General features: G+C 44.9%; 1 protein-coding gene across 1 annotated transcript; it reads left to right on the top strand.

Annotated features, from left to right (window-relative positions):
• The first annotated feature begins 261 nt into the window (after positions 1–261).
• LOC145398450 (uncharacterized) lies at positions 262–4,993 on the top strand. Its single transcript, XM_080271331.1, has 5 exons — positions 262–1,351; positions 1,428–1,773; positions 2,107–2,382; positions 2,533–3,689; positions 3,864–4,993. The coding sequence occupies exons 1-5, from the start codon at positions 262–264 to the stop codon at positions 4,991–4,993; spliced, it is 3,999 nt and encodes a 1,332-aa protein (XP_080127457.1).
• The last annotated feature ends 13,549 nt before the right edge of the window (positions 4,994–18,542 follow it).

The raw sequence follows: 18,542 nt of genomic DNA, 5'->3' as shown, positions 1-18,542 counted from the left end.
GTATGTTTTACACTTTATCACCATTTTCCCCATTTAAGATTACGAGTTGTTGTGGCTAACTGCCACTTGGTATTCTAAAATTTCCGTTGCGCACTTTACAGGCTATCACATAGTCCTTTAGCCCCTCCATGTCGTAACAAAGTGGCGACCCTGCCAGGATTGTCAATACTAGGTTTTGTAGGGTTTTAGAAAGATTGTGTAAGCTGTCATAGTCCCTGAGAGCTGTATATTTACTTGTTGGTGTACCGAGCTTAAGCAGTCATGGAAACGGATGCCCATGCACGTGTAAATTTGCCACCTGTGGTTGAGGGTGTTGTAGAGTCAGAGCCTGAATCCCCTCATCCTAGATCAGAAGATCGGGGTTCCCCTGTCTCTAATAGATTTTTGCAGGATATCAGGTTGGTGCAGGCTAAATGGGAACACGAGGTTCAGATGGAGCAAATGAAGCTAGAGGTAGAGCAGGCAAAGATAGAGCATGCTAGAGAACAGGCAGAACAAGCTAGAGAACATGCAAAGATAGAGCAGGCGAATATGGAGCGAGCTAGAGAGCAAGCAAAGTTAGAACAGGCAATGTTAGAGCAGCAGGCAAAGATAGAACAGACGAAGTTAGAGCAGCAGGCAAAGATAGAACAGGCGAAGTTAGAGCAGCAGGCAAAGATAGAACAGATGAAGTTAGAACAAATGAAACTTGAGCATGAATATCGTATGAGATCCTCCGAAGGCCAGATAAATTCTTCCCATTCCTTCTCTGGTTTCAGTACTACTGATGCCACTAAATTAGTACCTCCTTTTGACGAGACCCTTGTTTTGGAGTTCTTCTCACGTTTTGAAAAAATTGCTGCTGGAAATAAGTGGCCTAAAGACCGATGGCCTACCCTAGTTCATACTGTGCTTAAAGGCAAGGCCCTCAGAGTGTTTGACAGCTTAAGTTTTCAAGAATGCTCAGATTATGAAGTTTTGAAGAGCTCAGTTTTACGTGCTTATGAATTAAGACCTGAGGCATACCGTCAGCGGTTTAGGAATGCTAAGAAACGCCCCCAGGAGTCTTATTTAGAGTTTGCTAGGCATGTGACTGACACTTTCCAAATGTGGATTAGAAGTGAAAACGTGGCAGATTGCAATAACTCAAGCTGTACTAGGTTAAGGGATATTGTAATCCTTGAGAATTTCGTGGATAAATTAGACAGTGAATTAAGGATTCATTTATCAGACAAGCAAATTAATACAGTGTCTGAAGCAGCTGTCATTATTGATGATTATGTCTTGCATAAATATGGGAATAAACCTAAGGAATTCTCTAGGAATTTCTCCTCTAAGAAGTATAGCCCACAGCAGAGTAACCAACACTCGGGTAAGCCAGACCTAGCTGTTAATTCCAAACCTAATCCCTCTTCTGTGCCCTCTAATATCTCCTTTGGTTCTTTCAGGCGCCTTTATCACTTTTGTACTTATTGTAAGCGTCCAGGTCACAGTGTTGAAAAGTTTCAAGAAGAATGTTCCGTCTAAGCCCGTCAACCTTGTTCGAGGTGGACCAGTGGTGACTCCAGTTTGCCCTTCAGGCCAAAAGGTGGCTGGAGAGTCTTCTGTTTCCTCCCCCTCTCAACCTGTTGTCTCAGTGATTGGGGATATGGAGCCCGCTGTCGAATTGCAGGCGGGAGGTGGTATGCCCTCACCCGTTCCTGATGCTACTTCAATTTCTGGAGACATTGTCCAGGCGGCAGTTAGCAGTTCTGCCCCTGCTTCTTCTTTTGCTCCATATTTGTTTTCTGCATGGTACTGTTGAATGGAGCAGAATTTCCCGTGAAGATTCTGCGTGACACTGGAGCTTCACTTTCGTTGTGGGTAAGCCCTGAAACTAAAGTCCCAACTAAAGAGTTTGTGATGATTCAAGGAGTTACTGGCGCGAAGGTAATCCCTGTGGTCACTGGTGACTTGAAATGTAAGCGCGCCTTGGACTAGTTGACTCTCTTCCTCTTGAAGGTGTTGACCTGCTACTGGGAAATGACTTGGCAGGTAAGAACAAGTGTATTACCCCTGTAATGTCTGAGATACCTGTGCCTGATGATCCCCCACAGGTTAATAAAGATGATGTAGATGTATTTCCAGCATGCGCTGTGACCAGATCTATGGCACGGACAGAGCAGAGCAGAGCAGAGACATTTCACTTAGTGAAGTGGAGTCTGGTGATCCTTCGGCCATAGTGGAAACTAGCCCAGAGATGGCGCCCAAAGACACCAATGAGAAAGACCCCGACGATTCCTATTCCTTGGAAGATACGTTCATGAATTTACCAGATGATACTTCTCCTGTTCCTGTCGAGGAGGTGAGTGTTGAGAGATTGAAGGAGATGCAGGCAGGTGATCCAGAGATCCAGAAGCTGAGGTTAGTTGCAGTGGAGGATTGCGATGTTGTAAAAGGCGGTTGCTTTTATGTGAATGATGGAGTATTATGGAGATGATGGCGTCCCCCGTATGTTGATGTTGATGACGGAATGTGGGATTGTCATCAGATTGTTGTGCCCAGTGCTTGTAGGACGGAGCTATTGGAGTTGGCTCACTGTACTCCGTTTTCAGGTCACATGGGTGTTAGGAAGACACTAGAGCAGCTGCGTGCAGAGTTCTACTGGCTGCATATGGCAGCAGATGTGGCCCAGTTTGTGCGATGCTGCCATACTTGCCAAATGGTCGGGAAGCCTAATCAACCCATAGCTAAGTCGCCTCTCCTTCCCATTCCTGCCTTTGACCCTCCATTTACTCGTATTATAGTTGATATGGTGGGACCCCTGCCTCCTACATCCTCTGGTAATAAGTACCTACTAACTAAAATTGACTCCTCCACTAGATATCCTGAGGCTATCCCTGTTCGTTCCCCGAAGGCTAGAACAGTTGTTCGGGCATTGCTTGATTACTTCACTAAGTTTGGGTTGCCGAGGGAGATTCAGTCTGATAGAGGGTCTAATTTTCTTTCAAATGCCTTCCAGCAGTCCATGGCCCAACTTTGTATTGTGCATGTGAAGAGCAGTGCATACCATCCTGAGAGCCAGGGTGCCCTAGAGAGATACCACCAGACCCTTAAGACGATGCTTCGGAAGTATTGCATGCAACACTCAAAGGACTGGGATAGAGGAGTGCCATTCCTCCTGTTTGCCACCCGTGAGGTTCCTCAAGAGAGTTTGGGTTTCTCCCCAAATGAGCTAGTATTTGTCCACAAGGTAAGAGGCCCATTGTCCATCATTAAAGTGGCTTGGTCTAGTGATTCCACCATGAGCCATAATGTACTTGAGTTTGTTAGTGACTTCAAGAACAGGATCTCTAAATGCTTACAAGTGGCTAGAGAGAACTTGCAACAGGCCCAAACCAGTATGAAGAGGTGGTATGATAAGAAAGCTAGTTTGCGAGAATTTAATGTTGGTGATGAAGTGTTAGTGCTATTGCCTCTTCAAGGACAGCCGCTTGCTGCTAAGTTTTGTGGCCCTTATCCAGTGGTGCGTAAAGTGGGTAGTACTGATTACTTAGTGCAGACACCAGACAGACGTAAGAAACATCAACTTTGCCATGTTAACATGCTGAATCCTTATTACCGTACTCCAGATGCCCCTGTACTTGTGCATCTAGTCTCACTTGAACAGATTGAGGAGGTTCCCGGCGGTTTGGTAACCCAGGAACAAAATGAGGAGGACTTTGACTTCGGTACTGCAAGTGCCTGGCAAAGCAATGCTGAGGCTGGCTTTTCCCTTGCTGAAAAGGTTTCACATTTGCCACACGATCAGTCACAACAATTATTAACACTTCTTTCTTCATTTAAGGACGTATTTGGTAGCTCCCCTGGACGGACTACCTGAATTGAGCATGATGTTGACGTAGGTGACACACTCCCCGTTACGCTGCCACCTTATCGTGCCTGCCCCAAGCGCTTAGGAGTCCTCCGCCAGGAGCTGAAGTACATGCTGGACAATGGTCTTGTCTCCCCGTGTGTGAGCCCGTGGAGCTCCCCTGTGACGCTGCAGCCCAAGCCCGATGGGACAGCAAGATTTTGCATCGACTACCGCAGAGTCAATGCCCTGACTAGGACCGATACCTATCCCCTGCCTCGACTGGAAGATTGTGTTGACTGCATTGGTTCATCCCACTACATTACTAAGCTGGATCTTAAGAAGGGTTTCTGGCAAGTTCCCTTGACGGAGCGAGCAAAAGAAGTTTCGTGTTTTGTGGCAGATGGTCAAACTTATTGTTGTAATGTGATGCCTTATGGGATGAAAAATGCCCCCGCTACCATTCAGAGACTTATGAACAGAGTTGTTACTGGGCTTCCAAACTGTGTGGTGTACTTGGATGATGTAGTAGTGTTCAGTGCTACTTGGGAAGATCACCTAAAACAATTAAAAATGTTACTTTCAAGGCTCTCAGAAGCTCGCCTTGTAGCTAACTTAAAGAAATGTGAATTTGTTCAGGCTCAAGTTCAGTACCTTGGCTACATGGTTGGTCACGGTCGTGTTTGTCCCCCTTCTTCAAAGGTGGAGGCAATTAAGAACTTTGCAGCACCGAAAACCAGGCGTGAGCTTCGAAGGTTCTTGGGCACTGTTGGATATTACCAACGGTTTATTAAGAACTTTTCAAGTGTTGTGGCCCCACTGACAGATTTGTTAAAGAAAGAGAAGAAATTCTGTTGGACTGAGGATTGTAAAATTGCTTTTAATTCTGTAAAGGGAATTTTGTGTTGTCACCCTGTGATGCTTGCTCCTAATTTTTCAAGGCCTTTCAAACTGGCCGTTGATGCCAGCAATGTAGGAGCAGGAGCTGTACTTATACAGGACGATGATCTGGGCATAGAACATCCTGTCTGTTATTTCAGTAAAAAGTTCTCAAAGGCTCAGTGCAATTATTCAGTTGTTGAAAAGGAACTACTTGCCCTGATCCTTGCCCTGCAGAATTTTTCTGTTTATATGCCTGCTTTTGGCCGGCAGTCACTGTTTACACCGATCATCACCCCTTAAAGTTTCTAAACCAGTTAAAAGGTAAAAATCAGAGGCTAACACGCTGGAGCCTCTTTCTGCAAGAGTATAACTTGAACATAGAGCATATCAAGGGGGTTGATAACGTGATTGCCGATTGCCTGTCGCGCTCTTGAGAACGAATTTTCCATCAGGAAAATTCTTTCTTAGGTGTGGGCGTGTTACGTGTGGCAGATATACATTGCTTATATTCATATGTAATATTCAGAATCTTTAATATTCATTCGTTAGTAACATGCTTAGCATTCTGTGAAGAGAGTTTATAAATATCAGATCGTAGGAAACAGTCTGGCCCAGCTGTGTGTCGATAGTTTAAGAGCTGTTTCGAACCACCTTCCTGTATTTGCTCACGGTTTCAACCTTGAGTCTCTGTTCTGCCCTCCAGCTTCATTGAGTTGCGTTTCTTGCTTCTCTGTGATACCCTTCTTGCTTTCCTGAGTTAATATAAGCCGGGCTGGGACTTCCCGAGTTAGAGGGGACTTTGATGCATGGTCGTGGAGTGTTCAGACGTGTTTCTCTGGCTCTCCTCTAGCTGCAGGGTTACCTCACCGGCCTTAGCTTTTTCTTTTTCTCGCCACTAGGGCGTTTTTCAAAAAAGTTAGGTTAGCTAGATCTCATTTTCCTCCCTGGCCTTAGTAGATATAGTAAGTGTCTATATCTGTTTCCTGAGATTGCCTTAGCTTACTCACCTCTGGAGTGTACCCCCCACTGATCGCTCTGGGGTGTGAGTTACACACGGGCACGTCCTCCCGAGAGTGGTTTGAGAGGGTAATCTCAGATTAGGTGTGTGTTCCCCGGCCAATTCTCCCTTGGTCGTTTTTCTCTCTTCCCACTTCCCCCGTGAGGGGGAAGTGGTAACTATGGCGAACGCCACTGCTACCTCCTTCCCCTTCAGGGGGGGAGGTAGTCCTAACCGACCCCCGACTGTCTCACGGACTGACTACCCCCAGACTGAACGGCCCCAGACACGTACCCGTCTTGACATTGATTTTAGAAATGCTGAGTTTGTACAGATACATGCGGTTGGTCCCACTCCCCTGTCCAGCCTCAATCCCTTTATCATCAAGAAGGTGATTGATGGGTGTGCAGGTGAAGTGGAACAAGTGAAAAAACTTGCGAGTGGAGATCTTCTCGTTAAAACTAAGAACTCAAGTCAGGTAAAGGATTTGCTAAAACTGAGCAAGTTTCACTGTTATGATGTTCAGACCATGATCCCTCACTCCATGAATTCCTGCAAAGGTGTGATCACCTGCAGAGATCTTGTGGTCATGGAGGAGGAAGAGATCGTACAAGAACTTGCTCAATAGGATGTTATAGAGGCCCGTTTCATAACTAGATTCTTGGAAGGTGTCAGGAAGACGAAGACAGCAACAGTTGTTTTGACTTTCGGTAAAGTTGCTTTACCTTCAAACATCAGAATTGGTTATGAAATTGTTAACGTCAGACCATACATCCCCAACCCCTTCCGTTGCTTAAAATGCCAGATTTATGGGCATCATGAAAAGGCTTGTCGGGCTTCCCAGCCAGTGTGTGGCAAGTGCGCAAATGTGGGACATTCTACTGAACACTGCACATCTGAGACGGTCTGTTGCTTCCACTGCAAGGATTCTCACTCCACTTCCTCTAGGGATTGTCCCAAGTGGAAGGAGGAGAAAGAGGTCTGCACAGTGAAGGCAACCGAGGGCATTTCCTACTACGATGCTAGGAAGAAGGTGAAGGAGTTGCATGCAACTCCCACGCCTAATGTCTCCTATGCATTGGCGGTTGTGTCCCGTCCTGTGATGTGCACCGTTGAAACACAGACTGACCCTGTCATTCTCTCCTCATGCCCCACGCCCTACCTCTCCATCTAAGCCTCCTGTACGCTCCAACTCTCTCACAGACATCCCTATTGCCACTTCATACTCTCAGGCTGCTGCTGCTCCTTCACAGTCAGTGCGGTCAAAACAGAAGCCTGACAAGTCTAGATAAAAGTAACATGACCACCCTCACCAAACAGTCTCGTCCTCATGTTCTTCCTGCTCCTGGTCCAGCGAGGGAGAGGAAGAATAGCTCTTCCTCGATGGAATCCAGGAGCCTCGTTATTGATGAGACTATGGAGTTCTCCACAAACAAGCACCGGGATAGGTCCCCCGGTAGCCACTCGCCTGGTCGCGGGGGGCATAAAAAGACTAAGCACACTAGCCACGCTCGAAAATCTTAAACCGCCGCATTCACTATACTACAGTGGAATTGTAGAGGTATTGGGAATAAGTTACACAATATAGCTATCTTGCTTTCTATACACAGGCCAGACGTTGTTTGTTTACAGGAGACGCGCCTGGAGGATCACCCTGATCCTCCACAGTTCAAACACTACCACTCGTATAGAAGATATGAAGGTCACGGAGTTGCCATTTACACACACAAATCACACCCACAAACGGAAGTGATTCTAAATTCTACTCTGGAAGCTGTCGCGTGCAGAGTAAAATTTAATAACACGTATCTGTCTATTTGCTCTCTGTACTGTCCTCCACATGGCCCCATTGATAGTGATGCTTTAAATTCACTAGTGGAACATCTGCCTGGAAATAAGTTAGTGTTGGGCGATTTTAACGCCCATCACTATCAATGGGGTAGCTTGAGGATTGATGGTCGTGGGGAGCAAGTAGCCGACCTAATACTACAGTCCAACCTCTGTCTTCTGAACGATGGTAGAGCGACTCGTGTAGATGATCGTACTGGTAACTTTTCGGCCATTGACTTATCTTTGGCCTCCCCTGGTATACATCAAGATCTCTCATGGGACCCTTACGACGACTCCTTGGGAAGTGATCATTTACCCATCTGTCTTTCTTATACACGCGACATCATTTCGGACCCTCCACCTCCAAAATTTAACTATAAGAAAGCAGATTGGGGATCCTTCTCAAGGATCGCCAATTTAGATATATCTGGGGAGACCATAGATGTTAAGGTCGAAAATATAACTACTTCCATATTACACGCAGCTGAGGCTGCTATTCCCAAGACTTCTACAGTTCATGCGAAGCATAGAGCACATTGGTGGACGCCGGATTGCCGACAAGCATTAAGAAAACGCAATAGGAGATACAGGATTTTTGATAGTCAGCCCACTGAGGAAAATTTTATTGCATACAAACAGGCACGGGCTGAGGCAAGGAGAATAATAAGAAGGGCCAAACGTGACTCCTGGCGGTCCTTTGTGTCCACGGTGACTCGTACAACACCATTACGTAAAGTCTGGTCCACTATAAGAATATTAAATAATAAAGGCCCATATTTCCCAATCACCACCTTGCAAGTCAATAATAACATCTATGACGAGCCCGTGGACGTTGCTAACATCCTCGCCAGGAGTTTTTCTCATGTAAGTAGCTCAGCCAATTATGACCCGCGTTTCCAACATCATAAACGCACGGCTGAGCTACAGATATTAGACTTTGCCACAGAAGACGTAAACTCCCCTACAACCAAGAGTTTACGCTAGATGAACTGCTCCTTGCCCTTAAATCCTGTAAAGACACCAGCCCTGGACCAGACACCATCACGTACGGTATGATCCAGCATCTTAATCAGGACAACCTGATTAAGATGTTAGCATTGTACAATGAGATTTGGGCGTCTCGAACGTTCCCAAACTCATGGCACTTTGCGCACGTCATACCGATACCCAAAGAGGCTGGTCGTCTTATGAATCCCACTTCATTTCGTCCTATTGTGTTGACTTCTTGTCTATGTAAGGTCATGGAACGTATGGTTAACAATAGGCTTCTTTTTGTTTTAGAGTCGAAGAATTTGTTAAATGATCAACAATGTGGCTTCCGTAAATACAGAAGTTCACTAGATCATTTAATGAATTTGGAGCATTGTATTGCAGAGGCATTTGCCAATAAAGAATTCATGATAGGGGTGTTCCTGGACATCCATAAAGCCTATGACATGACCTGGCGACACGGTATACTAATGAAGCTCTATGCTTATGGTTTAAGAGGAAATTTGCCTGTTTTTATTTCAAATTTCTTAAGGGACAGAACTTTCTCTGTCAAATTGCCCCGTAACGTAACATCGGATATATTTATCCAGGAAAACGGGGTGCCACAGGGAAGTGTGCTTAGTCCTACTTTATTTAGTATTATGATCAATGATATTCTGTCATCAGCTCCCATCCCGAGGAATCTTAAATACTCACTCTACGCTGACGATTGTGCAATATGGCACTCTTCCCGTAATGCACAATTTTCGGCTGGGCGGATTCAAGCAGCCCTTGACTCCGTCCACCAATGGGCCTTGCAGTGGGGATTTAAGTTTTCCGTACGTAAGTGTGCCGCTATAGTTTTCACTAATCGTAACGTACCTAATTTGTGCTTAACTTTGGATAATCAGGCGGTACCTTTTCAAAATTCTGTAAAATTTTTAGGAATACATTTTGATCGTAGAATGAATTTTAAACTTCACGTTAATACTTTGCTTGCTCGTTGTGATAAACCGTTAAATGTCCTCAAGTACCTAGCGGGTACTACCTGGGGTGCCGACAGAAAATCTTTATTAATGGTGTATAAGTCCCTTATTCGATCAAAGCTAGACTATGGCGCACAGGTGTATGGCTCGGCATCTGATGCCACGCTGAAAGGATTGGATGTGTTACAGAATAAATGCTTGCGAATGTGTCTTGGAGCTGTCCGGTGTACCCGTGTGGCTCGTATGGAAGTGGAGGCGAATGTGCCTCCCCTCCGTATTCGCCGTGACCACCTGGCCTTGTCCTACGGCATAAGGACATTAAGAAAAAGTAATATCGGCAATGTGGCCTGTACCCCCTGCGTCAATACCACCACCTTCTGCGGGGGTGCGTCGGCCACTTGCCGCTCGCCTCCACTTACTGACTCAGGAGCTTGATGTGGACCCCAGTGACTGTGACAAGTTGGTGCTTAAAAATATAGCGCCTTGGGAGCCACCCGGCTTTACAGTCGATGTTACATGGCTCCCAGCACCAAAGGCCAAGGCGCCGGAGGCGGAGGTCCACCACTTGTTTCGTAACATCATTGTTCGTCACTTGGGGTCCCATCAATTGTACACCGACGGCTCCAAGTCGAGTGAATGTGTGGGTGCAAGTGTGTGGTCGACTGAATGTGCCCTCAGGTATCGGTTGCCGACTCATACATCTGTGTTTACTTCAGAACTTTTTGCTATTGACAAAGCCATAGACTATGCTCTCAATTCTAGACATGACTCATTTGTCATATTTTCAGATTCAAAATCAGCCCTTCAGGCAATTGCATCTTGCACTACGGACTCTCACGAGATCCAGGGCCGCATCGTTAATAAGTTGCATTCATGCAACAAGTCATTCACGCTGATCTGGGTGCCTGGTCATTGTCGTATCTACGGCAATGAGCAGGCTGACTTACTTGCAAAGTCGGCTGTAGAGCTCGAGGAGACTTGGGACGTTCCTCGTGATCTACGGTCGAGTCTATCTCTCGGAAAGAAATCAATAAATCTTCTGTGGCAAGGTCAGTGGACCAGACTAAATATTCCAACTTGTAAGCCGTACCTGGGCGACTGGGACACTGCCAACCGTCCCAGTCGCCTAGAAGAAAAAGTGTTGGCACGGTTACGGCTTAATGCCACCATTGTAACCCACATAAAACCATATATGGAAAGACGCTTCCCACCGCACTGTGACATCTGTAATGCGGTGTTATCTATTAGTCATATCATCCTGCGCTGTCGGCGATTTATTCGTGAACGCGCTTCACTTATAAATTACTGCGGCGCAGTAGACGTCCCCTTCACCCTTTCCACCATCCTGGGTGATGGGGACATTGTTATGACTGATAAATTGATGGCTTTCTTGAGAGAGACCGGACTGATCAGAGTGATGTGACTTTTTTACTGTGTGGTTATGGTTTTTATGAACAGTAAATATGTATATATTGTAATATTAATTAGGGTTGACAGTTGACATATTTTAAATAGTTCCTCCTCCCACCGATCTATTTCTAATATAGATGTCCCCTACATTAAGCCAAGTTCCTCGCCTGACAGTCACCAGCTGATGAGTGCAAGTGTGCAATATAGGAAGGTATTGGGCACTTGCAGTCGATGGTGGTCTGCTGGGCGAGGTTCTTCACTTTTTGTACAAATTATGTAAATACATTATATTATCTTGCTTAAGTTATTCTAATTAGGGACGACAGCTGACGTATATGGAAATGTTCCTGACTCGTCTGGTTCCCTTTCATATATTGATGTCCCCTATATTAGGTTGTGCCTCGACTGACAGTCACCAGGTGATGAGTGCAGGTATGTAATGTAGAAAGGCATTACATATCTGCAGTCGATGGTGTTCTGTTAGTCGAGGTATTTTTACCATTAGTGTAGGTCTAGCTATTTGTCTCTGTAGGATTTAGTATAGGTTAGCGATTTGTCTGTTAGGTGATTAGTTTTAGGGTCTTTAGATTAGGTATGTTTGATTATAAGTAATATAATGTAAAAAAAATAAAAAAACAAGAAAAAAAAAAAAAATAAAAATACAAAAAAAAAAAATAATAAGATTAAAATTATTATATATATGTACGTTTGCATGAAAGTGTGTCTGTATGTATGCATGGAAGTGTGTGTGTGTGTGTGTATGTGTATGTATGTGTATATATATATATATATATATATATATATATATATGTTTGTATATATATATATATATATATATATATGTTTAAATGTATATACATATATATATATATACACGGCCTTAATAACCAGGGGCTTCGGCCCCAATGGTTGATAGGCTGGAAAAAAAAAAAAAAAAAAAAAAAATCGTTAGCTGGGACTTTGATGCATGGTCGTGAAGAGGGTAGACGTGTTTTTCTCTGCGCTCTTCTCTAGTTTTCAGGGCTGCCTTACCGGCATTAGCTTCTTTTTTTTCACCCTTCTGGTGACGTTTAGGTTTAGCTAGTACTCAGTTACCTCCCCTCCCTGTTAGTCTTGAACAGTAGGTGTCTGTTCAAATAAACTGAGTTTACCTTTGCTTATCGCCCACGGAGGGTCCCCCCCACTGATCGCTCTGGGGCGTGAAGAAACACGGTCGGGCCTCCCTGGATTGGTTTGAGAGGGCAACCTCAGACTTAGGTGTGTAGTCCCCGGCTGTTTGTCCCTTGGTTGTTTTCTCTCCTTCTTCCCACTTCCCCTGCTAGGGGGGAGTGGTACTATGGAGGACGCCCCTACTGCCTCCCCCCCCCTCAGGGGGGGAGGTAGTCCTGACCGACCCCTGACTGATCAACGGACTGACAGGCCCCAGACAGAACGGCCCCAGACTCGATTGCCTCTGGACATAAGTGTAAATAATGCTGAATTTGTTCTCATCCATGCTCTAGGTTCCACTCCCTTGAGCAGTCTCAATCCCTTCATGATTAAGAAGGTTATTGATGGCTGTGCTGGGGAGGTGGAACAAGTCAAAAAACTTGCGAACGGAGACCTCCTTGTAAAGATTTGCAATTCTTCCCAGGTTAAGGACTTGCTGAAGCTGCGCAAGTTTCATATTTATGATGTCGAAGCCAAGATCCCAACTTCCATGAATTCCTGCAAGGGTGTCATCACTTGCAGGGATCTCATGGTGATGAGTGAGGAAGAGATCATAGAGGAACTTGCTCAGCAAGATGTAATCGATGCCCACTTCATAACAAGATATTCGGAAGGTGTCAAGACGAAGACAGCAACCATTGTTTTGACTTTCGGTAAAGTGTCACTGCCTAGCCAAGTAAAAATTGGTTATGAAATTGTTCATGTGCGGCCATATATTCCCAACCCTTTCCGTTGCTTGAAATGCCAGATGTATGGGCATGGTTCAAAGACTTGTCGGGCTTCCCAGCCAGTGTGTGGCAAGTGTGCAAGCCAGGGTCATGATGCGGAACACTGCACATCTGAGACGGTCTGTTGCTTCCACTGCAAGGGCGCTCACTCCACTTCCTCTAGGGATTGTCCCAAGTGGAAGGAGGAGAAGGAGGTCTGCACAGTGAAGGCAACGGAGGGCATTTCCTACTACGAAGCTAGGAAAAAGGTGAAGGAGTTGCATGCAACTCCCACGCCGAATAGGTCCTATGCTTCGGCGGTAATGTCCCGTCCTGTGATGTGCTCTGTAGAGACGCAGACTGATCCTGTCCTTCTCCCTATTGCCACTCACAGTACATCTCCATCTCGACCTCCTGTCCGCTCCAACTCTCTCACTAACATCCCTAAGGCTTCAACTTATTCTCAGGCTGCTGCTGCCTCTCCATCAGTACGGTCTAAAACGAAGCCTGACAAGTCTACTAAAAGTAACATGACCACCCTCACAAAACAGTCTCGTCCTCATGTTCTTCCAGTTCCCACTCCAGCGAGGGAGAGGAAGGTTAGCTCTTCCTCGGGGTAGTCAGGGAACCTCGTAATTGACGACAATATGGAGGTTTCCGTGAACAAGCACCGGGATAGGTCCCCCGGTAGTCGCTCGCCTGCTGGCGGGCGACAAAAAAAGACAAAGCACACTGGCCCCCAACGAAAATCTTAAACCGTCGCTTTCACTGTACTACAGTGGAATTGTAGAGGTATTGGGAATAAGTTACACAATATAGCAATCTTGCTTTCTATACACAGGCCAGACGTTGTTTGTTTACAGGAGACGCGCCTGGAGGATCACCCTGATCCTCCACAGTTCAAACACTACCACTCGTATAGAAGATATGAAGGTCACGGAGTAGCCATATACACACACAAATCACACCCACAAACGGAAGTGATTCTAAATTCTACTCTGGAAGCTGTCGCGTGCAGAGTAAAATTTAATAACACGTATCTGTCTATTTGCTCTCTGTACTGTCCTCCACATGGCCCCATTGATAGTGATGCTTTAAATTCACTAGTGGAACATCTGCCTGGAAATAAGTTAGTGTTGGGCGATTTTAACGCCCATCACTATCAATGGGGTAGCTTGAGGATTGATGGTCGTGGGGAGCAAGTAGCCGACCTAATACTACAGTCCAACCTCTGTCTTCTGAACGATGGTAGAGCGACTCGTGTAGATGATCGTACTGGTAACTTTTCGGCCATTGACTTATCTTTGGCCTCCCCTGGTATACATCAAGATCTCTCATGGGACCCTTACGACGACTCCTTGGGAAGTGATCATTTACCCATCTGTCTTTCTTATACACGCGACATCATTTCGGACCCTCCACCTCCAAAATTTAACTATAAGAAAGCAGATTGGGGATCCTTCTCAAGGATCGCCAATTTAGATATATCTGGGGAGACCATAGATGTTAAGGTCGAAAATATAACCCAATCCATATTACACGCAGCTGAGGCTGCTATTCCCAAGACTTCTACAGTTCATGCGAAGCATAGAGCACATTGGTGGACGCCGGATTGCCGACAAGCATTAAGAAAACGCAATAGGAGATACAGGATTTTTGATAGTCAGCCCACTGAGGAAAATTTTATTGCATACAAACAGGCACGGGCTGAGGCAAGGAGAATAATAAGAAGGGCCAAACGTGACTCCTGGCGGTCCTTTGTGTCCACGGTGACTCGTACAACACCATTACGTAAAGTCTGGTCCACTATAAGAATATTAAATAATAAAGGCCCATATTTCCCAATCACCACCTTCCAAGTCAATAATAACATCTATGACGAGCCCGTGGACGTTGCTAACATCCTCGCCAGGAGTTTTTCTCATGTAAGTAGCTCAGCCAATTATGACCCGCGTTTCCAACATCATAAACGCACGGCTGAGCTACAGATATTAGACTTTGCCACAGAAGACGTAAACTCCCCTACAACCAAGAGTTTACGCTAGATGAACTGCTCCTTGCCCTTAAATCCTGTAAAGACACCAGCCCTGGACCAGACACCATCACGTACGGTATGATCCAGCATCTTAATCAGGACAACCTGATTAAGATGTTAGCATTGTACAATGAGATTTGGGCGTCTCGAACGTTCCCAAACTCATGGCACTTTGCGCACGTCATACCGATACCCAAAGAGGCTGGTCGTCTTATGAATCCCACTTCATTTCGTCCTATTGTGTTGACTTCTTGTCTATGTAAGGTCATGGAACGTATGGTTAACAATAGGCTTCTTTTTGTTTTAGAGTCGAAGAATTTGTTAAATGATCAACAATGTGGCTTCCGTAAATACAGAAGTTCACTAGATCATTTAATGAATTTGGAGCATTGTATTGCAGAGGCATTTGCCAATAAAGAATTCATGATAGGGGTGTTCTTGGACATCCATAAAGCCTATGACATGACCTGGCGACACGGTATACTAATGAAGCTCTATGCTTATGGTTTAAGAGGAAATTTGCCTGTTTTTATTTCAAATTTCTTAAGGGACAGAACTTTCTCTGTCAAATTGCCCCGTAACGTAACATCGGATATATTTATCCAGGAAAACGGGGTGCCACAGGGAAGTGTGCTTAGTCCTACTTTATTTAGTATTATGATCAATGATATTCTGTCATCAGCTCCCATCCCGAGGAATCTTAAATACTCACTCTACGCTGACGATTGTGCAATATGGCACTCTTCCCGTAATGCACAATTTTCGGCTGGGCGGATTCAAGCAGCCCTTGACTCCGTCCACCAATGGGCCTTGCAGTGGGGATTTAAGTTTTCCGTCCGTAAGTGTGCCGCTATAGTTTTCACTAATCGTAACGTACCTAATTTGTGCTTAACTTTGGATAATCAGGCGGTACCTTTTCAAAATTCTGTAAAATTTTTAGGAATACATTTTGATCGTAGAATGAATTTTAAACTTCACGTTAATACTTTGCTTGCTCGTTGTGATAAACCGTTAAATGTCCTCAAGTACCTAGCGGGTACTACCTGGGGTGCCGACAGAAAATCTTTATTAATGGTGTATAAGTCCCTTATTCGATCGAAGCTAGACTATGGCGCACAGGTGTATGGCTCGGCATCTGATGCCACGCTGAAAGGATTGGATGTGTTACAGAATAAATGCTTGCGAATGTGTCTTGGAGCTGTCCGGTGTACCCGTGTGGCTCGTATGGAAGTGGAGGCGAATGTGCCTCCCCTCCGTATTCGCCGTGACCACCTGGCCTTGTCCTACGGCATAAGGACATTAAGGAAAAGTAATATCGGCAATGTGGCCTGTACCCCCCTGCGTCAATACCACCACCTTCTGCGGGGGGTGCGTCGGCCACTTGCCGCTCGCCTCCACTTACTGACTCAGGAGCTTGATGTGGACCCCAGTGACTGTGACAAGTTGGTGCTTAAAAATATAGCGCCTTGGGAGCCACCCGGCTTTACAGTCGATGTTACATGGCTCCCAGCACCAAAGGCCAAGGCGCCGGAGGCGGAGGTCCACCACTTGTTTCGTAACATCATTGTTCGTCACTTGGGGTCCCATCAATTGTACACCGACGGCTCCAAGTCGAGTGAATGTGTGGGTGCAAGTGTGTGGTCGACTGAATGTGCCCTCAGGTATCGGTTGCCGACTCATACATCTGTGTTTACTTCAGAACTTTTTGCTATTGACAAAGCCATAGACTATGCTCTCAATTCTAGACATGACTCATTTGTCATATTTTCAGATTCAAAATCAGCCCTTCAGGCAATTGCATCTTGCACTACGGACTCTCACGAGATCCAGGGCCGCATCGTTAATAAGTTGCATTCATGCAACAAGTCATTCACGCTGATCTGGGTGCCTGGTCATTGTCGTATCTACGGCAATGAGCAGGCTGACTTACTTGCAAAGTCGGCTGTAGAGCTCGAGGAGACTTGGGACGTTCCTCGTGATCTACGGTCGAGTCTATCTCTCGGAAAGAAATCAATAAATCTTCTGTGGCAAGGTCAGTGGACCAGACTAAATATTCCAACTTGTAAGCCGTACCTGGGCGACTGGGACACTGCCAACCGTCCCAGTCGCCTAGAAGAAAAAGTGTTGGCACGGTTACGGCTTAATGCCACCATTGTAACCCACATAAAACCATATATGGAAAGACGCTTCCCACCGCACTGTGACATCTGTAATGCGGTGTTATCTATTAGTCATATCATCCTGCGCTGTCGGCGATTTATTCGTGAACGCGCTTCACTTATAAATTACTGCGGCGCAGTAGACGTCCCCTTCACCCTTTCCACCATCCTGGGTGATGGGGACATTGTTATGACTGATAAATTGATGGCTTTCTTGAGAGAGACCGGACTGATCAGAGTGATGTGACTTTTTTACTGCGTGGTTATGGTTTTTATGAACAGTAAATATGTATATATTGTAATATTAATTAGGGTTGACAGTTGACATATTTTAAATAGTTCCTCCTCCCACCGATCTATTTCTAATATAGATGTCCCCTACATTAAGCCAAGTTCCTCGCCTGACAGTCACCAGCTGATGAGTGCAAGTGTGCAATATAGGAAGGTATTGGGCACTTGCAGTCGATGGTGGTCTGCTGGGCGAGGTTCTTCACTTTTTGTACAAATTATGTAAATACATTATATTATCTTGCTTAAGTTATTCTAATTAGGGACGACAGCTGACGTATATGGAAATGTTCCTGACTCGTCTGGTTCCCTTTCATATATTGATGTCCCCTATATTAGGTTGTGCCTCGACTGACAGTCACCAGGTGATGAGTGCAGGTATGTAATGTAGAAAGGCATTACATATCTGCAGTCGATGGTGTTCTGTTAGTCGAGGTATTTTTACCATTAGTGTAGGTCTAGCTATTTGTCTCTGTAGGATTTAGTATAGGTTAGCGATTTGTCTGTTAGGTGATTAGTTTTAGGGTCTTTAGATTAGTTTTCCTTTATAATATAAGGTATAAAAAATAAAAAAACAAGAAAAAATTAAAAAAATAAAAATACAAAAAAAACTAAAAATAAATAAGATTAAAATTATTATATATATATGTACGTTTGCATGAAAGTGTGTCTGTATGTATGCATGGAAGTGTGTGTGTGTGTGTGTGTGTGTGTATGTATGTATATATATGTTTGTATATATCTATATATATATATATATATATATATATATATATATATATATATATATATGTATATAAATATATATATGTATATGTTATATATATATATATATATATGTTTAAATGTATATACATATATATATGTATACACGGCCTTAATGACCAGGGGCTTCGGCCCCAATGGTTGATAGGCCGAAAAAAAAAAAAAAAAACCGAGTTAGGATGCATGGTCGTGGAGAGTGTAGACGTGTTTTTCGCTGCGCTCTTCTCTGGTATTCAGGGCTGCCTCACCGGCATTAGCTTCTTTTTTTTTTTCACCCTTCTGGTGATGCCTAGGTTTAGCTAGTATTCAGTTACCTCCCCTCCCTGTTAGTCTTGAACAGTAGGTGTCTGTTCCAATAAACTGAGTTTACCTTTGCTTATCGCCCACGGAGGGTCCCCCCCACTGATCGCTCTGGGGCGTGAAGAAACACGGTCGGGCCTCCCTGGAGTGGTTTGAGAGGGCAACCTCAGACTTAGGTGTGTGGTCCCCGGTTG

The sequence above is a fragment of the Coenobita brevimanus genome, chromosome 45, assembly GCF_032717465.1.
Source record: "Coenobita brevimanus isolate Jiangsu-jjx chromosome 45, ASM3271746v2, whole genome shotgun sequence".
NCBI lineage: Eukaryota > Metazoa > Arthropoda > Malacostraca > Decapoda > Coenobitidae > Coenobita > Coenobita brevimanus.
The sequence above is the reverse complement of the archived record's forward strand: the minus strand, read 5'-3'. Positions and strand labels throughout refer to the sequence as shown.